Below are 18,935 nucleotides of genomic sequence, written 5' to 3'. Positions count from 1 at the left end.
TAGCGTAAAGAGGGAGGTATTTAGGAAGAGATGAACACCCATATGCGTAATAACCTCTGTTCGTTTTAAGTTTTAGCGCTGGTCCTTACTTTCAGTGGAAAAACTTTTTCATATTTATTTTTTCATTGTTTTTTTTTTTTCAATAATGATAGAAAATCCTGCGCCCCTTTCATGGAATTTCTCTTCTCCCATGACATATTCCTCCAAGGGAAGATTTCCCCACGTAGCCCCTACCCCCCCCCCCCCCCACACCAAAAAATACCCTGAAAGCTGCGTAAAGCTTTCATTGGAATTACAAAACTTACGTCGAAATCCAAAAACAAATAAAAAAAAGGAAGAACAGAAACAAACCAATTTTATTATTTCTCATTAAATAAAAAAAAACAAGTTTTTTTAAATGAAAGTAAAGAGCAAAATTAAAACTTGAAACGAACAGAAATTTCTCCGTATATGAAAGGGGCTTTTCCTCCTCAACGTCCAGTTCTTTACGCTAAAGTTATTTACTGTTTAATAAAGTAGAATTCTCTTAACTACATTTTTAAAACAGTAAGAAACTTTAGCGTAAAGAGCGAGGCGTTGAGGAGGAAGAGCCCCTTTCATATACGGAGAAATTTCTGTTCGTTTAAGTTTTAATGTTGCTCCTTACTTGCATTTAAAAAAACTTTTAATTTTTTACAAACGTTTTCATTGGTAAAAAATATACGTAACTTACGAATTAACTTACGTAACGAACTTCTATATTCGTTTGTTTTTATTGCGTATATGAGGGGGTTCAACCCTCGTCAATACCTCGCCCTTTACACTAAAACTTAGATTTTGTCCCAATTCCTTAAGAATGACCTCTGAATCACAAAGGCCGTAGAATAAATAGTTGAAATTACTAAAAGTACTTTAGCACAAAGAGTGAGGTATAACTAGGATGTAAACCCCTCATATACGTATTAATATTTGTTCGTTTTAAGTTTTAATGCTGCTCCTTACTTTCAGTAGAAAAAAACTTTTCATATTTATTTTTTCATTGTTTTTTCAAATAATGCTAGAAAATCCTGCGCCCCCTTCATTGAAATTTTCTTCCCCCATGAAGTTTCTCCATAGAAATGTCCCCCGACGTCACCCCCACCCCTCAACTCTCCCTCTTAAACCAAAAAAATCCCCCTAAAAACGTTTGTACACTTCCTAGTAACCATTACTATATGAAAACACAGGTCAAAGTTTGCAACTTGCAGCCCCTCCCAAGGGGACTGCGGGGGAGTAAGTCGTCCCTAAAGACATAGTTATTAGGTTTTTTTTACTATGGTGAATAAAATGGCTATCTCAGAATTTTGGTCTGCTGACTTTTGGGAAAAAAAGAGCGTGGGAGGGATCCTAGGTGCCCTCCAATTCTTTTGGTCACTTAAAAAGGCCACTAGAACTTTTAATTTCCGTTAGAATGAGCCCTCTCGCAACATTCTAGATCTAATCAGTCGATACGATCACCCCTGGGAAAAAAAACAAACAAAAAAACAAACTAGATCTACGTTGCATGGGCAACGTGAGGTGTTGCGGCAACCTTTGCTCGGCTTCGCCGAGTAAAGTGTTGCGAGAGCAACACTTTGGTTTTGTTTCCTCGCTGCGGCTAAACGCTGAAGTTGTTAATCTGTAAGGATGCTAAAATATATACTAGGTACACTAACTCGCAAAAGTTGCAAACTCCTCATTGCTAAAGATGATTGCAGCCTTACAGCCGATTATTACTTACAAGCCCCTACATGTCTTACCACAGGAACCAAATTAGTCTTACCATCAAATATAACGGAAACAAAAAATAGGTACACCAACTAGTAAGAGTTGCGAACCCCTCATTGCCGAGGATGATTATGAGCTAACAGCCGACTGTTGCTTACAACTCCCCTATATGTCTCACAATTGGTATCGGCCTATTTTTGGTTTCAGTGTGTACCTTACTACTGAAGTTGTCAACCCCTTTAAACTTTCAACCTGGTATATCTCATAAAGGAATTTTTGTACAAAAAAATGGATGACTTGGATCAGCTCATCAAAAGCTATCGACTGCCGTCGAAAAAAAAAATCTATCTGTCTTAGTTCAAAAGTTGACTTTTTTGCCGTAGGCCAACTTTCTAACGTCATCACTTAGAAAGGAGCAAAGGATAAACTCTAATTTCTTAAGCAATAAGAGAACTTTAAAGTTTAAGAGGCACATCTGATACCATTTCTCTACCGCAATCCTAAGTGCGAAAAACCGAATGATAAACTCAGCTGAAATCACGAACAGAAATGGGTAGAAACAATAGATGGCGGCACTTTCGGACCCGTGGGAAAATGCCGCTTTTTTGCTTCTCTAAATTTTTCTATTTATCACTCAAAGAAGATATATTGGCTGTGGGGCAGGGTAACTGTCGCATATATTTAACACTTATAGATTTTAGTCCATCTTCAATTTGAAACTGGTGCCTGCCTGCTTGCCTGCCAGAACGGAGCTTTCCACTCGAAAGCAGAAACATGGTTTGATGAAACAAAAGCTTGACTGCATAACTTCAGATAGTTCTCTCTGACATAGGCTATACAACTCCTCTTCACTTCACACACTATAGGCTCTGGCTCAAGGACAAGCAAAAACCATCCTTTTTGGCCCCAGGCAAGAGTTCTACGAAGCTTTCCAAAATGTAAAGTCATATTCATCAATCCGGCCTAAGGTCCACACTTTCCGCAAAAAACGCAGAGGTTATACCCTTACCACTTTCTAGGAATAAGCTGAAATCGGGGTGCTAGGAACAAAAAGAAAAAAAAACACGACAAAACCAAAGTGTTGCTCTCGCAACACAATAAACACGCATCCGTGATCTGTCTTCTGGCAAAAAAACGCGAAATTCCACATTCTTGTAGATAGGAGCTTGAAACTTCTACAAGAAGGTTCTCTGATGCGCTGAATCTGATGGTGTGATTTTCGTTAAGATTGTATGACTTTGAGTGGGTGTTTTCCCCTATTTTCTAAAATGAGACAAATTTTCTCAGGCTCGTAACTTTTGATGGGTATTACTGATCTTGATGAAACTTATATATTTAAAATCAGCATTAAAGTGCGATTCTTTTGGTGTAACTATTGGTATCAGAATTCCATTGTTTAGAGTTTCAGTTACTATGAGCCGGGTCGCTCCTTACTACAGTTCGTTACCACGAACTGTTTGATTCCTTTGAAAGCATTTTATTCTGTTGCTTCTTATTCATTACTCGTAATCCCCAGCTCCTGAAAAAGACTACAGTTTTCCTTGTTCATTATATCCACTTTCAGACCTATATATAAATAGAAGTATTTCTATACCATTTCTGTTTTGTTTTTAATGTTCCCACTCAATATACTGAAATATCATGAAAATAAAGAAAAGGCTTTCCTATTAATGCCATTCATCTTTCCTAAAAAAAAAATCAATTTATTTTCTATCTTCAACAGAATCAGCAGGATAAAAAGAAGAAACATAGCTAAGCTGTTTCCTTAAATATCCGTCAGCTGAATTGGTGTTACTAGAGATCAGCCAATAAAAAAGGAGATGGTGAGGAGGAACACCCCTTCGCCACTCCTCTACATTCTAAGAGGTATTTTTTTTTAACAGAGCTTTTTTTTTCAATCATTTATTGCCTTATCATATTCTCTCTGAATATTTGAAAGCCTGCACTAGTCTTGCCATTCTTCATACCCCCATATATTACGCCACATATTAGTAATACCACCACAATGCCACAATATATTAATAAGTACTAATATATGCTAAAATAACCCTTTAATAGATATTAAAATCTCAGTTGACAAAATCTCAGTTCCAAACCTATTATAGGGAATTGGCTTCAAACGCTGGCATCCTTCACAATCTCAATGTTTCTGTATTGTTTACATAGCAATTCGTAACATATTTTAAAAAATTGGAATTTTTGGCATTTTTCCTTGTTTTCCCTCCCTTCTCTGAGATTTTGCTCATTTCCTCAAAATAAATTTCTGCATGCGCGCTTGTCTAAAATATTTTTTATTTGTTTAATGGATATTTTGAAGCTTGCTCAACTTATACTTTGGTCTTACCCAACTTAAAGTACAATTAATGATTATAAAAAATAAAAATAACCTTTGGTCACGTCACCAGAAGCAAAGCGAATATTATCTGAAGGGATTGGCTTCACCCCCCTTATAATTCTCAAAATTTTTATTTTTTCTCGTTTCTATTTTATTTTTAAAATAATTTGGCTTTTTCCTCCTCCGAATGAGAGATGAACGAACAATTTTTTTCATTAAGAAAAAAGATAATGCGAATAGCATCTTTATGCTTGGACATCCAAGGGTTAACCATCATCGTCTATTTTTCCCAAAAGACAAGCCTTTAAGAGTTAGAAAGCCCCCCCCCCCTCATTCCCAGTAAAAAAAATTCAAGGACCAGCACAAAATGATCTTCAGCACAACAGAAAGCCATTTTGGCCGATATCTCAGCTGAAATAAATGAATTTTCTTATTCTCCTCACTACCTTAAAAAAATTTTCCTTTTCTTGAATTTCGCTTTCACGTAAAATGCATCTTATGAAAAATTACTTTTGAGAAGCCTGATATTAAGTAGAAAGTACTTTAAACACCTCCCCCCCCCACTCAACTGGGTTAAGGTAGCCAATCATAATTAACCCTTTTTGAAGCCGACTTACTTGAGAGTCACTTGTGGTCGGTTTGGAACACCTCCAGGCATTTTGACCTCCTTAGGTAAGCTTCGTTGACCATCACCTTTTCTTGTGACGGCTGAAACTTGAATCTGATACATCGTATCAGGTTGCAGGTCACTCACAACATATTCTTCAACGTTCACTACGTCGTATCTTTTCGCAAAAACGTTTGGAAAATTCTGACCCTAAAAAAAAAACAAAAAACAAAAAAAACTAAGCGATACCAAAGCGGATGTTACTGTAAAAAAAGGTATAAGAAATGTAAATATATAAAAATAAAAAGCAAGAGTTGGTTGAAGTCTTTTATTTATATGACGTGCAGTGTATTTCAACTATTTGAAGTGGGTAATTTTATAGATATTTAAAGCTTATCACTAGTTCAACAAATGTCCCAATGCAAGAAAAGAAGTAAATTCGTAATAAAATGAAATTTCAGGCCTCCGAAAATAACAAAAAAAAGAGAGAACTAGAGAAAGCGAGAACACTAGCAAGATAAAGAGAGAGAAAAAAGTAGTAAGTTCCGCTTAAAAGAAGTGCAAGATCCAGACTATAAAAGAGCTGTTATTTGACCTTGTACAATCAAATATAGCCAAGGTAACATGCTAAAATGTATCGTGACTGGGAAAATTTGAGTAAAAACTTGAATTCAAGAGAGATGAAAACTAATTTCCTCACTAAGTTCACTCAGAAAATATACTAAATAAATATTGCAGATATGATACTACAGTTCTTATTCACAGTTGTAGCAAAAACGTATTTATAGGGAAGAGGAGGGGGCTGATTAGCATAACAGCAATTGAGCATACAAAAGAATGCTTTAGGTTATGTATAGGGTATACAGTTGCTTTCCAGACAGACTTTGTTTGAAATTGTAAAGAACTTTGTAGAGCGAGGTTAAATAGAGTATCCTCAAAATATCTGAAAATCAAAAAAATATAAAAACATTGATGGCAGTCCAACATAATTTTTTTCAAGTTAAAAATGAAATCGAATCTTTTTTTTTATTAATTTAGAAATGTTCCACAAGTCTCACTATTATACATCGGACCTTATTTTTTCAAGAATAAAACATTGTTTATATTGTAGATCTCCAAAAGTCTGCAGCAGTCCAGCACACCTGCTGGACTCAGGTGTGCCCGGATCTGGCTCATCCTCAGGAATGAGTCCCTGCTGGACTCATTCCTGAGGATTACTCATTCCAGAGGATTACAATGCAAATTCAGCAATGTTCCCTTTTTTTTGCTGAAAAAAACTAAATCTAATATGCTTTTTCTTCCCATTTTTTTCTTTACACTTGACCAAGAGAAGAATTCCATAATCAGTGAATATAGGCGCCCTGGCACATCTCACAGCTTAAAATAAAAATATTTGGCTTTTTGAGAACGGGGAAAGTGTTATCAGCAAGATCCCTGGTGATTACTCCTGAAAAGATCTTCCCATCGATATATAAAACAAAGGATACACAAAAATGATCCCGCATAGGGAAGAAAAATATACTATCGCCCATTATCGCCATTTTTCTCCAATGGTCCGATCATGGCCAGACCCCCGGATCTCTAAGTTACTTTTTTTTTCAGAGGGTCAGAGATGCTTGGAATACAGGAATGAAAGGAAGCTATTTGATGCCCATAGAAATAAAATACTGAAACATGAGAGAAAATAATTACAGAAAACCAATTAAAAAAAAACAAAAAAACTTTTGATACACTTCTAAACATGAGACACATACCACGTAGTGAGAGACAGCCAGGGAGAGGAAGGGGAGTTGAAATCAATTTAATTGGGACAAATAAAGGCTATTTTAAGACATAATTCAAAAAAAAGAAAAAAGAATGGATTGCCCATTTTATCTTCGATTTCGAACAGTCAAAACAACCAATTTTTTCAATTTTGTAATTACTGTCTTTTCAAGTAGTTGGAGAAATAAGAGGGGAAAATAAGTTGTATGTTATTATTATTTTTAAATAAATTTAGGGCAGATGTGATCAAAACAGGGTCAATCTTCAAGAGACATCCTGTTTACCCTTTGATCGTTAGTTGTTTTCAGGACCGCTACGAAATTAACAGAATCGCCACTCCCGTTGGAACTTCAGTAAAGAAGTAAACTTTTCCAAGGGGTATTAAAATATTTTCCTCTAAAGCTTGGTCCAACGTTCACCCCTCTCAGAATTTTTTACAATAATGCAATAAAAATGTACCTATACCTCTCAACCAGAAAGTCCAAAGATAGCCAACAAAATTCGTACATCGTACACATTTTTTACATGCGACTTAACAGTTGTGTTTTTCGTTATTATACAAGGTTGATTTTAAGCAGACTAAAGACGACTGAAGGATTAAAGACATATAAAAACCTTTGTTTTTAGTTTTTTTTTTCTTTTTTTGCAGGTTATTTAGAGTTTTATGAAGAAATAATGATGGCTAAATGAAACAAATTTTTTGGTTTTTCTGGCAGGTCTATCATCTCAATAAAAAAAAGAATACATGAAATAATCATTTTAAGAAATGAAAACCAAACATTTAATCTTATTAAACAAAGAATAATTGTATATATACATTTGATTTATTTATCTATAAATTTTTCTCGAAAACAACATAATTGGCAGACAACTATTTTTCTTGGTGAAATAATGATCTAGATAGGTCCCGACTTTTGTGACAATTCGTTTAGGGTCTTAATTTTTAAAAAAAGACTATTTTTTTTAAAGAGTTACGTTGCAAATACCCAGACGTCCAATACCCTAAATGTTTTATTTGCTACAGCGAATAAAACATAACTGGATCGATTGATTTACTATATTGGATTTACTACCATATAACTGATATGTAATTGGGTTTACTAAAAAAAAAAAGTAAAAACAAAAGAGATACGGCTATTTATAACCATTCCGTGTCGTTTGTGCCAATTGCGCGAAGTTTAGTTTCGTGCGTGGAAGACTTAGTTCATTAAAGACATTTCTGTAAATAAATAATGTAATAGTCAATAATGAATTACGATAAATAAAAATAAATGTTAATAATATTATTAAAAATATAACAATAAATAAATAAAACAAAACATAAATATAAAATACTGAATTATTTAACATAATTAATAATGATACATAACGTAGAAAATATAACATAATAAATAATGAATATCTTACCGAAGTATCCAACTCCTGTATATGAATTTGATAACCACGAATAATACCATGTTGTTCTTTATCCAAAGGTGGCTGCCAGGAAATCCTAATTGCTGTTGAGTTTATAGTTTGTACCTTCACATTTTGAGGATCTCCGGGAACTAAATTAAAAGAAAACGAAAAAAAAGGATCCTTAATTTTCTTATTGACAAAGAGAAACGATCAGCTATTCCATTTTGGAAATAAAGAAGGCTATCCACGTCCGGAAAAAGTAATAATACGAAATTCAAGGAGATAAACACACTTTTTGTAATAAGCTTATTTATAGCAATGAGAACAAGTGTTTTCTACCGCAAAACAAATTTCGTAATGTGAAAAACGACAAAAGAAGCGAACATGCGATTAAAATTCCAGCCTCCTTTCAACTGTGATTAAACTACGGTATGCGTGAAGTACAACAGTCACACCTATTATTGAAAAAACTGTTGTTCTTCGCTTTTATATATATATATATATATATATATATATATATATATATATATATATATATATATAAATATATACACACACACACACACACACTTTCGAGTTAAACATTTTCCAATTAGAAAATTAGGAATATGATACACAATTGGCAGTGTAATCGTGCGTAATTTTGAGTTTATCGACAAGTGTAGCTGTAATGTGGCCTAAGTATTGTAAAGAAATGCATATTAGATTTGGCTATTATACACAAGTTTCTTCAGTTATTTAATCTTACACTCTGCAACCATCACAATGTATTGTCTAGCCGAATACGTACTTAAAACATGAGGATCTTGAACAAATTATACTCAAACACTGAGAGAGGGGCATATTAAGAGACAACAGCTTCCTTCTTACCTTTGGCAATTTTTTTATTTTAGTTCTCATACCTGTTTAGTTTCTGTTCATTTTGTTTAACGTTTCAGTTTAAGTGATCTTTTTGTTTCGTTTAAACTTAATTTAATTACCTATTTCTAGCCGTTCAAACACCTTTTCTTTTTTTTTTGAAACGTTTTCTCCAAGAATAAATCGGTCCAAATAAATTTAAGACAGGACAGAAAACGGTCAGCTAGACTTAGTTTCAACATGAAAAAAAAAAAGAATTTGTTGAAAATCAAATCAAAATCTTTTCAGGTAAATCAACTTTTTTTCAAGGCCGAAAACCCGTTTTTCTAGTATGTCCCGATTCACTGTTAAAAATAGGAAAGTAATTGAACAAATTCATTCATTGACAAGCAAAATGAAACTTACTGTACATACTACCATTAGCTTAAAGTTCAATTCTTAGTTTGTGTCTAACCGCTGGAAGTAGGGCTTTTCGTTTCAGAACTTAAAACTTGAAAAAAAAACTTTTTCACATGCTGACAAGTGGTTTGGAATGCGCAAGCACCGATCTCCTGATTCGATGGTGGTAGTGCAATGCGTGGTTGGAAACAAAGTCTCCAGGTACCCATATAGAGCTAGGTCGACTCTGGCTGAGTTTATAGGGTCACAACATTGACACCGGTCGTAAACCAAACAGCCAGTGACACAAGGACTCGAACCCCTGACCTCAGGATTCCACGTCCAGAGCACTAACTTCAATACAATTTATTCATCAGTACAACATTTAATATTCAATTTTTGCAATTACAGCTGCAAAACGCGTTAACGCCCATAGCACTTAAAGTAAATTAATACAAATAACAGTTAATAAACATAATTTACAGAAAAAAGTAAAAATTGGCCACTGAAAGTAAAATGAAACTTTTTAAAAGCTAGTATGTCTAATTGAACCCTGACATTTATACGAACTGCTTACTTGTATTTTAAAGAATAACAGAATATCATTTGTATTTTTTTTACATTTCAATTATCTACATTTTCTGTTTTGCTTACTAAAGCTGAAATATTGGTCATGCAAGTAATTAAAATCCCCAGATACCTCTTCATGTTACATTGAAGATCATTTAATTACCTATATTCTATCCTATTAAATGAACAATACTATAATAACTGTATATTTATCTATTTATTCGAATTTTGTTTTAATGAAAATTGACACACTATCAATTTCCAAGTGGGAAAAAATAATCTAGACAAGTCACTGCTTTGGGAAAATTAGTCAGAGACCTTCACGTCGAAAAAAAATTCAAATAAATGGCGTCTTAAACACTTGGAACAGTTTTAAGAAATTTGTTGAAGGTGAGTCTATCGGCTAAATATTTGAAAAAGCTCGTACAAAAGTTGTTTTCCGAAAGAGATTTAAAAACTGTCGGTATTTTCACGAAGCAAAGGTCGGTCCCTTAGTGATTAGTGTTACAAATCGAAATGATAATAAAAAAATAACAATAATAATAAAAAAGGCAGGTTCTTACTGGAAAAATAACCGGATCTATACTATAAATGCTGTGAGCACAAGCAACACGAGCTGTGCTTCTGCTATCCCTAAATTTTTAAGGGGTTTTCTTGAAGGAAATCTTGATTCTTATTCCACGAAAAATTAACATAAACGGAAGTTAAAAATTTCCGTTTTGTCATGAGTTTACGAGCGTCAATGTTCGGGGAGAATTCAGGGAATTCAATTTTCTTTTGAGGAAGTTAGGAAAAACCCTGAAAAACTTGGGACACTGCGTAGTTCGAATTGCGTATAGGTACTAAAATGATACACAAAAATACATATCTCAGGTCTATACTAGGGGGATAAAATCACAAGAAGTTTGACGGACACGTGTGCAAAAACTGCTACAGACAAAAAAGCAAAATGGTAGCTTTAATAACTAAAACGCGAACATGACTACAAGACGTCACGGGACGAAACAAAATAATGGACGCCAAAAATCAAAACACAAAAATAAACGACGAAAAAATCACTCATGTCCGCTGTACTTACTTGCACGCACTGCAGTTTTCAAAAATCAGCGTAAAAAGAAAATAAGAAACAGTGTAAGAGGTGAGTAGTGTTTAAAATAGTGCAAAAAGGTGCAAAATTAACAAATAGGGCAACGTAGCACTTTTTGAACTGGTATATTCATCTTGTTATTTTCCAAAACTATGTCTCCCAGCATAAAAAGACTTCTAAAAAATGACAAATATCTGGTAGTACTATTCTTCAGCTATCAATTGAAACCCCCTTTGTCCTCCTGATGTTTTCAACTAACCCAAAAAATATGAATAGCTAACACTCTTCCTTGTCTCTCATTGAGCAACATAAACAGATTGGATTTTTCTCTTAAGAAATGCTTAGAGGTGTTTCGAGAGGGTTTATTAGAGGGGTTTGACCAGTTCCAAAGACGCTCAAGAGTGATACGTAGCCCAAAACCAATTTTAAGGTTAATAAATGTCACTTTCACTAGATTCGTTAATATTCAATCTCATCATAAAGCATAAAGCAAAACACTTTCTTTCCACGCTAAATTGCAAACAGAGGCACTTAAAACTGAAAGACTAAAACTGTTTGTCTTAGCCTAATATTTGCATTCCGGTTTTACAATAAGAAGGGAAGTTATAATAAATACATTAAACTAAAACTTGTTCAATGAGAGAAAAAAAAATAGTCATAAATATTGCATTTTATTTTCATTAAATCTTTCTTCTTCTTTTTTAGAGAGAAAGAGAGAGAAAATATCTTTTGTATCATCATAACCAACAAATTGAGTTGAAAATGAAGGCATTTTAAATGCTCTGTTTTCCCAGCCGCAAACTTAAGTCTCATTGCACTGTTAGAAGCCAAATTATCTTAAATATATTAAATTCTAGACCTCATAAAAAAAATCACGCACATTTACATTTTATTACTGTATTGCAAATAGGATCATTTAATGCCTCATCATCAAATGCCCGAATATTTTCAACTTTAAAGAAAGGATGTGGCTCAAAGTGTCAAAGTGACTAAATTCCAGCACATAAATAACAGTCCATATTTTTCAGTGTGTTTACAGTCAAATTCTAGTCCGTGCAGTGGCAAGACCTTTCATCAGTTGCTCCAAAAAAATAATAATAATAAAGAGTATTAGCAACGGTGATCAAGATCTAACATGCTTTTCTGGTCATTGCTCTTGCCATAAAGTAATCATACTTCTCATGATCGACCGGTCCCACATATTTTTACTGATTCTAGACAATTATTACCAAGGCCAACTAATTTAGTTTTAGTTACTTAACTTGAGAAGTCTTGACCTGTGTTAGCTTAATGGATTGATCCCTTGCTTCGTCATTTGGGGCTAGGGTTTCGATCCCAGCTGTCGCAGAGCCGACAGAGGAGGAGACCTGGTGATAAAATTAACTGCCATAAAACGTCTCTCTGCGCGACATGCGTCACAAATGGCCCAGGAGAAACTATTTATTATATTTACGATTATTAGCTTGATAAGCCTATGCGCAACTCAAGAGTTACTTTCCTCAACTCTGAATCTTTACGGTAAATATATTGGTGTCTTTATGAAAATTTCCCCATCACCTAGAAACATGACTTAAATAAATACAAAGATCGAACAGAATAAAAAAGAATTTAAAAGAGAACGACGAAATCGGCCTAACAGATTCAAAATCACAATCAGCAGATGAAAAGCGAAAAACTTAATTTTGGTTTCTTACTGGCGATGCCTGTGTATATCAACAGTTACTTTACTGCACTTGGTCCGCTTTAATACAAATCCTGCCATACACGACTATCTTTATAAAAATTGAACTATAAACAGATACGTGATTTAAGAAAGAAACGACTAAAGCTTGAATGGCAAAAAAACATTATGAAAGAAAGTGTTTACAGGATTGCAGTGTGCATAGCCAAAAGGTCATGTGCTAAATCAAATTTCAAAAATAACAGCTTGATTCCTTTTTACCATTTCCATGATTCTGGTATTTCGTGACAGCATAATGGATAAAAGAAAAAGGTTAATTGATACCAAATAGAACTTGTTAATTGCCTCCTTTATCACTTCTGTTTCGCGCAATATTTAATCACGAAGAAGATGTTAAACGATATGAACTATGACCATAATATTCCTTGGTGATAGAGATACGACAACCGGAATTATTTCTATAAAATGGGTTCACAAAAGAAAAAAATACGTTTAATGACGGAGGGATTACAAACCCCATCAACAACTAAAAACCATCCAAAATCAAAATTACTGGGCATTGAGGTAAATACGGTTATAAGAGCCAAAAAAGGAGGGTCCATTCTGACTGTGTGTATACACACACACACACACACATATATATATATATATATATATATATATATATATATATATATATATATATATATATATATATATATATATATATATATATATATATATATATATATATATATATATATATATATATATCTATATATATAAAAATAAGTTGTCTGTCCGTTACGCCAGATTATATCTTCTATATATATAAAAGAAAACAAACTAAAATGTAAAAACTGGAAATAGCATAAATATTTCGAAATATTTTGATAATAGATTAAAGTAATTCGAAAAAAGAAAAATGGTAAAAAACTAAAAAGAAACTAAAAAGAAAAAAACTAAAAAATTAAAAATTAAAAAAATTAAAAAAAGAAAAACCTAAAAAGAAAAAAACGTAAAAAATAAAAAAGATAAAAGCTAAAAAAAAAACTAAAAAAAGCTAAAAAACTAAAAAAAAGAAAAAACTAAAAAAAAACTGGGAATTGCACAAATATTTCAATATATTTTGACAATAGATTAAAGTAATTCGAAAACCTTAAAACAGATACCCCAAATTTGAGGGTTAATATAAATTGTTGGAGCTTTAGCATGCTTGGCACGTAAAGATTTTTCCAAGAGTCAATGTTAGAATGAACATTGACAGATTGAAGAAAACAAATCAATAAAAAGAAAAAACTAAAAAAAAGAAAAAACTAAAAAAGAAAAAAAAACTAAAGAAGAAACTGTATCTATATATATTATAAATCTATCTATATAAAAATAAGTTGTCTGTCCGTTACGCCAGATTATATTTTCTATATATATAAAAGAAAACAAACTAGAATGTAAAAACTGGAAATTGCATAAATATTTCGAAATATTTTGACAATAGATTAAAGTAATTCGAAAAAAAAAAAATGGTAAAAAACTAAAAAAAAACTAAAAAGAAAAAACTAAAAAAAAAATTAAAAATTGAAAAAATAAAAAAAAGAAAAAACCCAAAAAGAAAAAACATAAAAAAATAAAAAAGCTAAAAAACTAAAAAAAAAAGAAAAAACTAAACAAACTGGGAATTGCACAAATATTTCAATATATTTTGACAATATATATAAAAATAAGTTGTCTGTCCATTACGCCAGATTATATCTTCTATATATATAAAAGAAAACAAACTAGAATGTAAAAACTGGAAATTGCATAAATATTTCGAAATATTTTGACAATAGGTTAAAGTAATTCGAAAAAACAAAAATGGTAAAAAACTAAAAACAAAACTAAAAAGAAAAAACTAAAAAAAAACTAAATAAAAAATTAAAAAAAGAAAAAAACTTAAAAAGGAAAAATGTAAAAAAAATAAAAAGGTAAAAAACTAAAAAGAAAAAAAAACTAAAAAAAACCTAAACAGCTAAAAAAAAAGAAAAAACTAAAAAAACTGGGAATTCCACAAATGTTTCAATATATTTTGACAAAAGATTAAGGTAATTCGAAAACCTTAAAACAGATACCCAAAATTTTGAGGTTTATTATCAATAAAAAGAAGAAACTTAAAAAAGAAAAACTAAAAAAGAAAAAAATAAGAAAAGAAAAAACTAAAAAACAAAAAAAACTGAAATGAAACTGTATCTATATATCTATATAAATGACGACCAGGACACTCTAAGAGAAATTACAGACTGGGATACCGGGACACAAATGACGACCGGGACACAGGGAATATAAATGACGACCTGGACACAGGGATACAACTCCAACGGGGACGCCGGGGGCACAGGGGGATATATAGATGACGACGGGGACACAGGGAATGTTCGATTAGCAATCACCATCAACAAAGCTCAAGGGCAATCGTTAGAAAAATGCGGTATAGATATGAATACGAATTGTTTTCCCATGGACAATTATTATGTTGCATGTTCAAGAGTTGGTAAACCTGACAATCTATTTATATGGACAGACAATAGGACAGCGAAGAATGTTGTATATTCGCAAGTTTTACGTAGTTAAATATATATCTATATATATAAAAATAAGTTGTCTGTGTGTGGATCTGTGGGATCAGGTGACGTCATGTTTGTCCGCATATGACGTCTGAATTATTTCACACTAAAAAAAAGGAAAAAACTGAAAAATAAAAGAGAAAAAGAAAACTAAAAAAATATGAATAAATATATATAAAAATAAGTTGTTTGTGGGTTATGTCTGTCTGTCTGTCTGTCGAGTGACGTCGTGTTTGTCCGCATATGACGTCTGAATTATTTCACACTAATACAAAAGAAGAAAAAAAACTAAAAAAGGTAAAAACTACAAAAAAAACTAAAAAGAAAAAAAACTAAAAAAGCTAAAAAACTAAAAAAAACTAAAAAAAGGTAAAAAACTAAAAACTAAAAAAAACTGAAAAACTAAAAAAAGGCAAAAACTAAAAAAAAAAAACTAAAAACTAATAAAAAAACTAAAAAAGGTAAAAAACTAAAAAAACTAAAAAAACTAAAAAAAGGTAAAAAACAAAAAAAAAACAAAACTAAAAAAGAAAAAACTAAAAAAAAGGAAAAAACTGAAAAATAAGAGAAAAAGAAAACTAAAAAAATATTAATAAATATAAAAAATATAAATATAAATATAATATAAATTAGCAATCAACAAAGCACCGAGATACAAATGACGACGGGGACACAGGGAGTATAAATGACGACCAGGACATAAGTAAAAAAAAAAACTAAAAAAACTAAAAAAATGGTAAAAACTACAAAAAAACTAAAAACTAATAAAAAAACTAAAAAATCTAAAAATCTAAATAAACTAAAAAAGAAAAAAAAGAAAAAAGGAAAAAAATAAAAGAGAAAAACAAAACTAAAAAATGAATGTATATACAGACCGGGACACCGGGATACAAATGACGACCGGGACACAGGGAATATAAATGACGACCGGGACACAGGGACACAACTACAATGGGGACGCCGGGGGGCACAGGGGGATATAAATGACGACCGGGACACCGGGACACAAGGAATATAAATGACGCCTGGGACACTCAAAGAGAAATCACAGACTGGAACACCGGGACACAAATGACGACCGGGACACAGGGAATATAAATGACGACCGGGACACAGGGACATAACTACAAAGGGGACGCCGGGGTGCACAGGGGGATATATAAATGACGATGGCGACTCAGGGAATGGTCGATTAGCAATCACCATCAACAAAGCTCAAGGGCAATCATTAGAATCATGAGGTATAGATCTGAATACGGATTGTTTTCCCATGGACCATTATATGTTGCATGTTCAAGAGTCGGTAAACCTGAAAATCTATTTATATGCACAGACAATGGGACAGCAAAGAATGTTGTATATTCGCAAGTTTTACGTAGTTAAAAACATATATATATATATATATATATATATATATATATATATATATATATATATATATATATATATATATATATATATATATATATATATATATATATATATATATATATATATATATATATATATATATATATATATATATATATATATATATATATATATATATATATATATATCTATCTATATTCACAGGTGGGACATAGGGACACAACTACAATGGCGCGTAACTAATATGGCGCGTAACGACTTACGCGCGCGGGGGGGCTTGGGGGGGGGCGCGAAGCACCCCCACCAACTAGGTGTTGGGGTGGCGCGAAGCGCCACCCCAACAGCTAGTATATATATATCTATATATATATATATATATATATATATATATATATATATATATATATATATATATATATATATATATATATAAGTTGTTTGTCTGTGGGTCTATCGACTAACGTCATGTTTGTGTGTCGACTGACGTCATGTGTGTCGACTGACGTCATTATAAGGATTGAGCTGTATGTCGTCATGAAGTTGTTTGTCGTCTGACGTCATGTTTGTCGACTGACGAAATTACAGACCGGGACACCGGGACACAAATGACGACCGGGACACAGGGAATATAAATGACGACCGGAACACATCATATACCAATTCAAAAACGAATGTATTCAAGCCGAAGTAGCTGAGTTGGTAAAGCGTTATGTTCCAGGTCCGAGAGGTTCCAAGTTCGAACCTTGGCCTTAGCATTAATACAAAAGAAAAAAAAGAACTAAAAAAGGTAAAATACAAAAGAAGAAAAAAAACTAAAAAAGGTAAAAACTATAAAAAAAACTAAAAAAGGTAAAATACAAAAGAAGAAAAAAAACTAAAAAAGGTAAAAACTATAAAAAAACTAAAAAGAAAATACTAAAAAAACTAAAAAAGCTAAAAAACTAAAAAAAAGGTAAAAAACGAAATATTAAAAAAGAAAAAAAACTAAGAAAAAACTAAAAAAAGGTAAAAAACTACAAAAAAATAAAAAGAAAATAACAAAAACTAATAAAAAGAAACTAAAAAAACTAAAAACTGAAAAGAAAAATAACTAAAAAAAGGAAAAAAATGAAAAATAAAGGAGAAAAAGAAAACTAAAAACCGGGACACAGGGAATATAAATGGCGACCGGGACACTCAAAGAGAAATTATAGACTGGGACACTCAAAGATAAATTACAGACCGGGTCACCGGGACACAAATGACGATCGGAACACAGGGAATATAAATGGCGACTGGGACGCTCAAAGAGAAATTACAGACTGGGACACTGGGACACAAATGACGACCAGAACTGAATAAGGATTGTTTTTCCCATGGACAATTTTATGTTGAATGTTCAAGAGTCGGTAAACCTGACAATCTATTTATATGCACAGACAATGGGACATCGAAGAATGTTGTATATTCGCAAGTTTTACGTAGTTAAAAACATACAATGGCGCGTAACGACTTACGCGCGCGGGGGGGCTTGGGTGGGGCGCAAAGCGCCCCCACCGACTAGGTGTTGGGGTGGCGCTGTGTGTGTGTTAAGAGTATACATTAAAAGAGTATATTTTAAAGTTGCAGATATAACTCCTAGCTAAATTCAGGCCACTTTTTCCTGAACCTCCCATAAAGAGAGGCGCAGACCAAGGGTGGCCCAGCCACTGGGGTCCATAAACTCATAATGTGGAACCCTCACTCGGGGGTCATAAATTGAGGCGGAGGAGCAAGAAGGCCACTCTGGTGCACACTGAGCAGTGCCCATCGGCGTGTGGACACGTCCTATTAGCTGCAAATCATCTTCCAGCAATGGGCTAAATTGTACAGCACTGCAAGATACCATCGGTTGGCGATCCTCTCCAGGAGGGAAACTGCGAAAGGGCGGAAGATCCAGACTAGGATAATGGCCTCTGCAAGTTTGGTATGCTCCGGAAAACCACTCAGGGGTTGGCGGTAGCCCACAGAGCTTCAAAGGGGTAGGTACCGCAAGCTGCCGACTCTTGCCCCTATTGGGGTAACCACATCTCTTGCTGAGTTTAAATATGAGATCTTATGACGGCTCCATCTGACGAAGACAAAGTCTGTCTTAGGAGTTTTTTTTTGTCCGCTTTTTGAGCCAACTACCCATTCAGCCGGTATTTACTTAGTTTTTAAACCAAAAAAATAGCCTCGGATCTGACTTCTTTCCAGTAGATGATCAAATGTGCACCCCAAGGCAATTCTCACGGATGCGTTTACTGTTACCCACTGCATTGTACGTGGTCTCCGATCCAAGTTGAATCACCTTCAGCATATGATGAATGAGACCTCCCTTCTGCCATGTTTGCATCTGATACCAACTTGAATTCTGGCGTCATTGATGGTAAAATCAAAATTTCTGGTTGCACTCTGATAAGGCTGGATCGCAAAAACTAGAGAAGCTCGACTTTTGATGGAGGTGGTGTAACTATGTTCCTTAAAAATAGCATCCCATGTTTATCACTTTTGATTCCTAGCGATAAGGAGGTCCTTTGAATGAAAATAAACCTACCAAAAAAACCGTTTGTTATTGGTACAGT

At 33.2% G+C, this 18,935-nt stretch overlaps 1 protein-coding gene across 1 annotated transcript in view; it reads right to left on the bottom strand.

Moving 5' to 3' along the window:
• Positions 1 to 18,935, bottom strand: part of LOC136034306 (tyrosine-protein phosphatase Lar-like) — a gene marked incomplete in the record, with an annotated part of 449,438 nt that overhangs the window by 164,602 nt on the left and 265,901 nt on the right. Inside the window, 2 exon segments of the mRNA XM_065715442.1 lie at positions 4,678 to 4,877; positions 7,839 to 7,978. Coding sequence (XP_065571514.1) covers positions 4,678 to 4,877; positions 7,839 to 7,978 — 340 coding nt within the window.

Source organism: Artemia franciscana, chromosome 13 (genome assembly GCF_032884065.1).
Source record: "Artemia franciscana chromosome 13, ASM3288406v1, whole genome shotgun sequence".
NCBI lineage: Eukaryota > Metazoa > Arthropoda > Branchiopoda > Anostraca > Artemiidae > Artemia > Artemia franciscana.
This window is presented reverse-complemented; position numbering and strand designations above follow the sequence as displayed.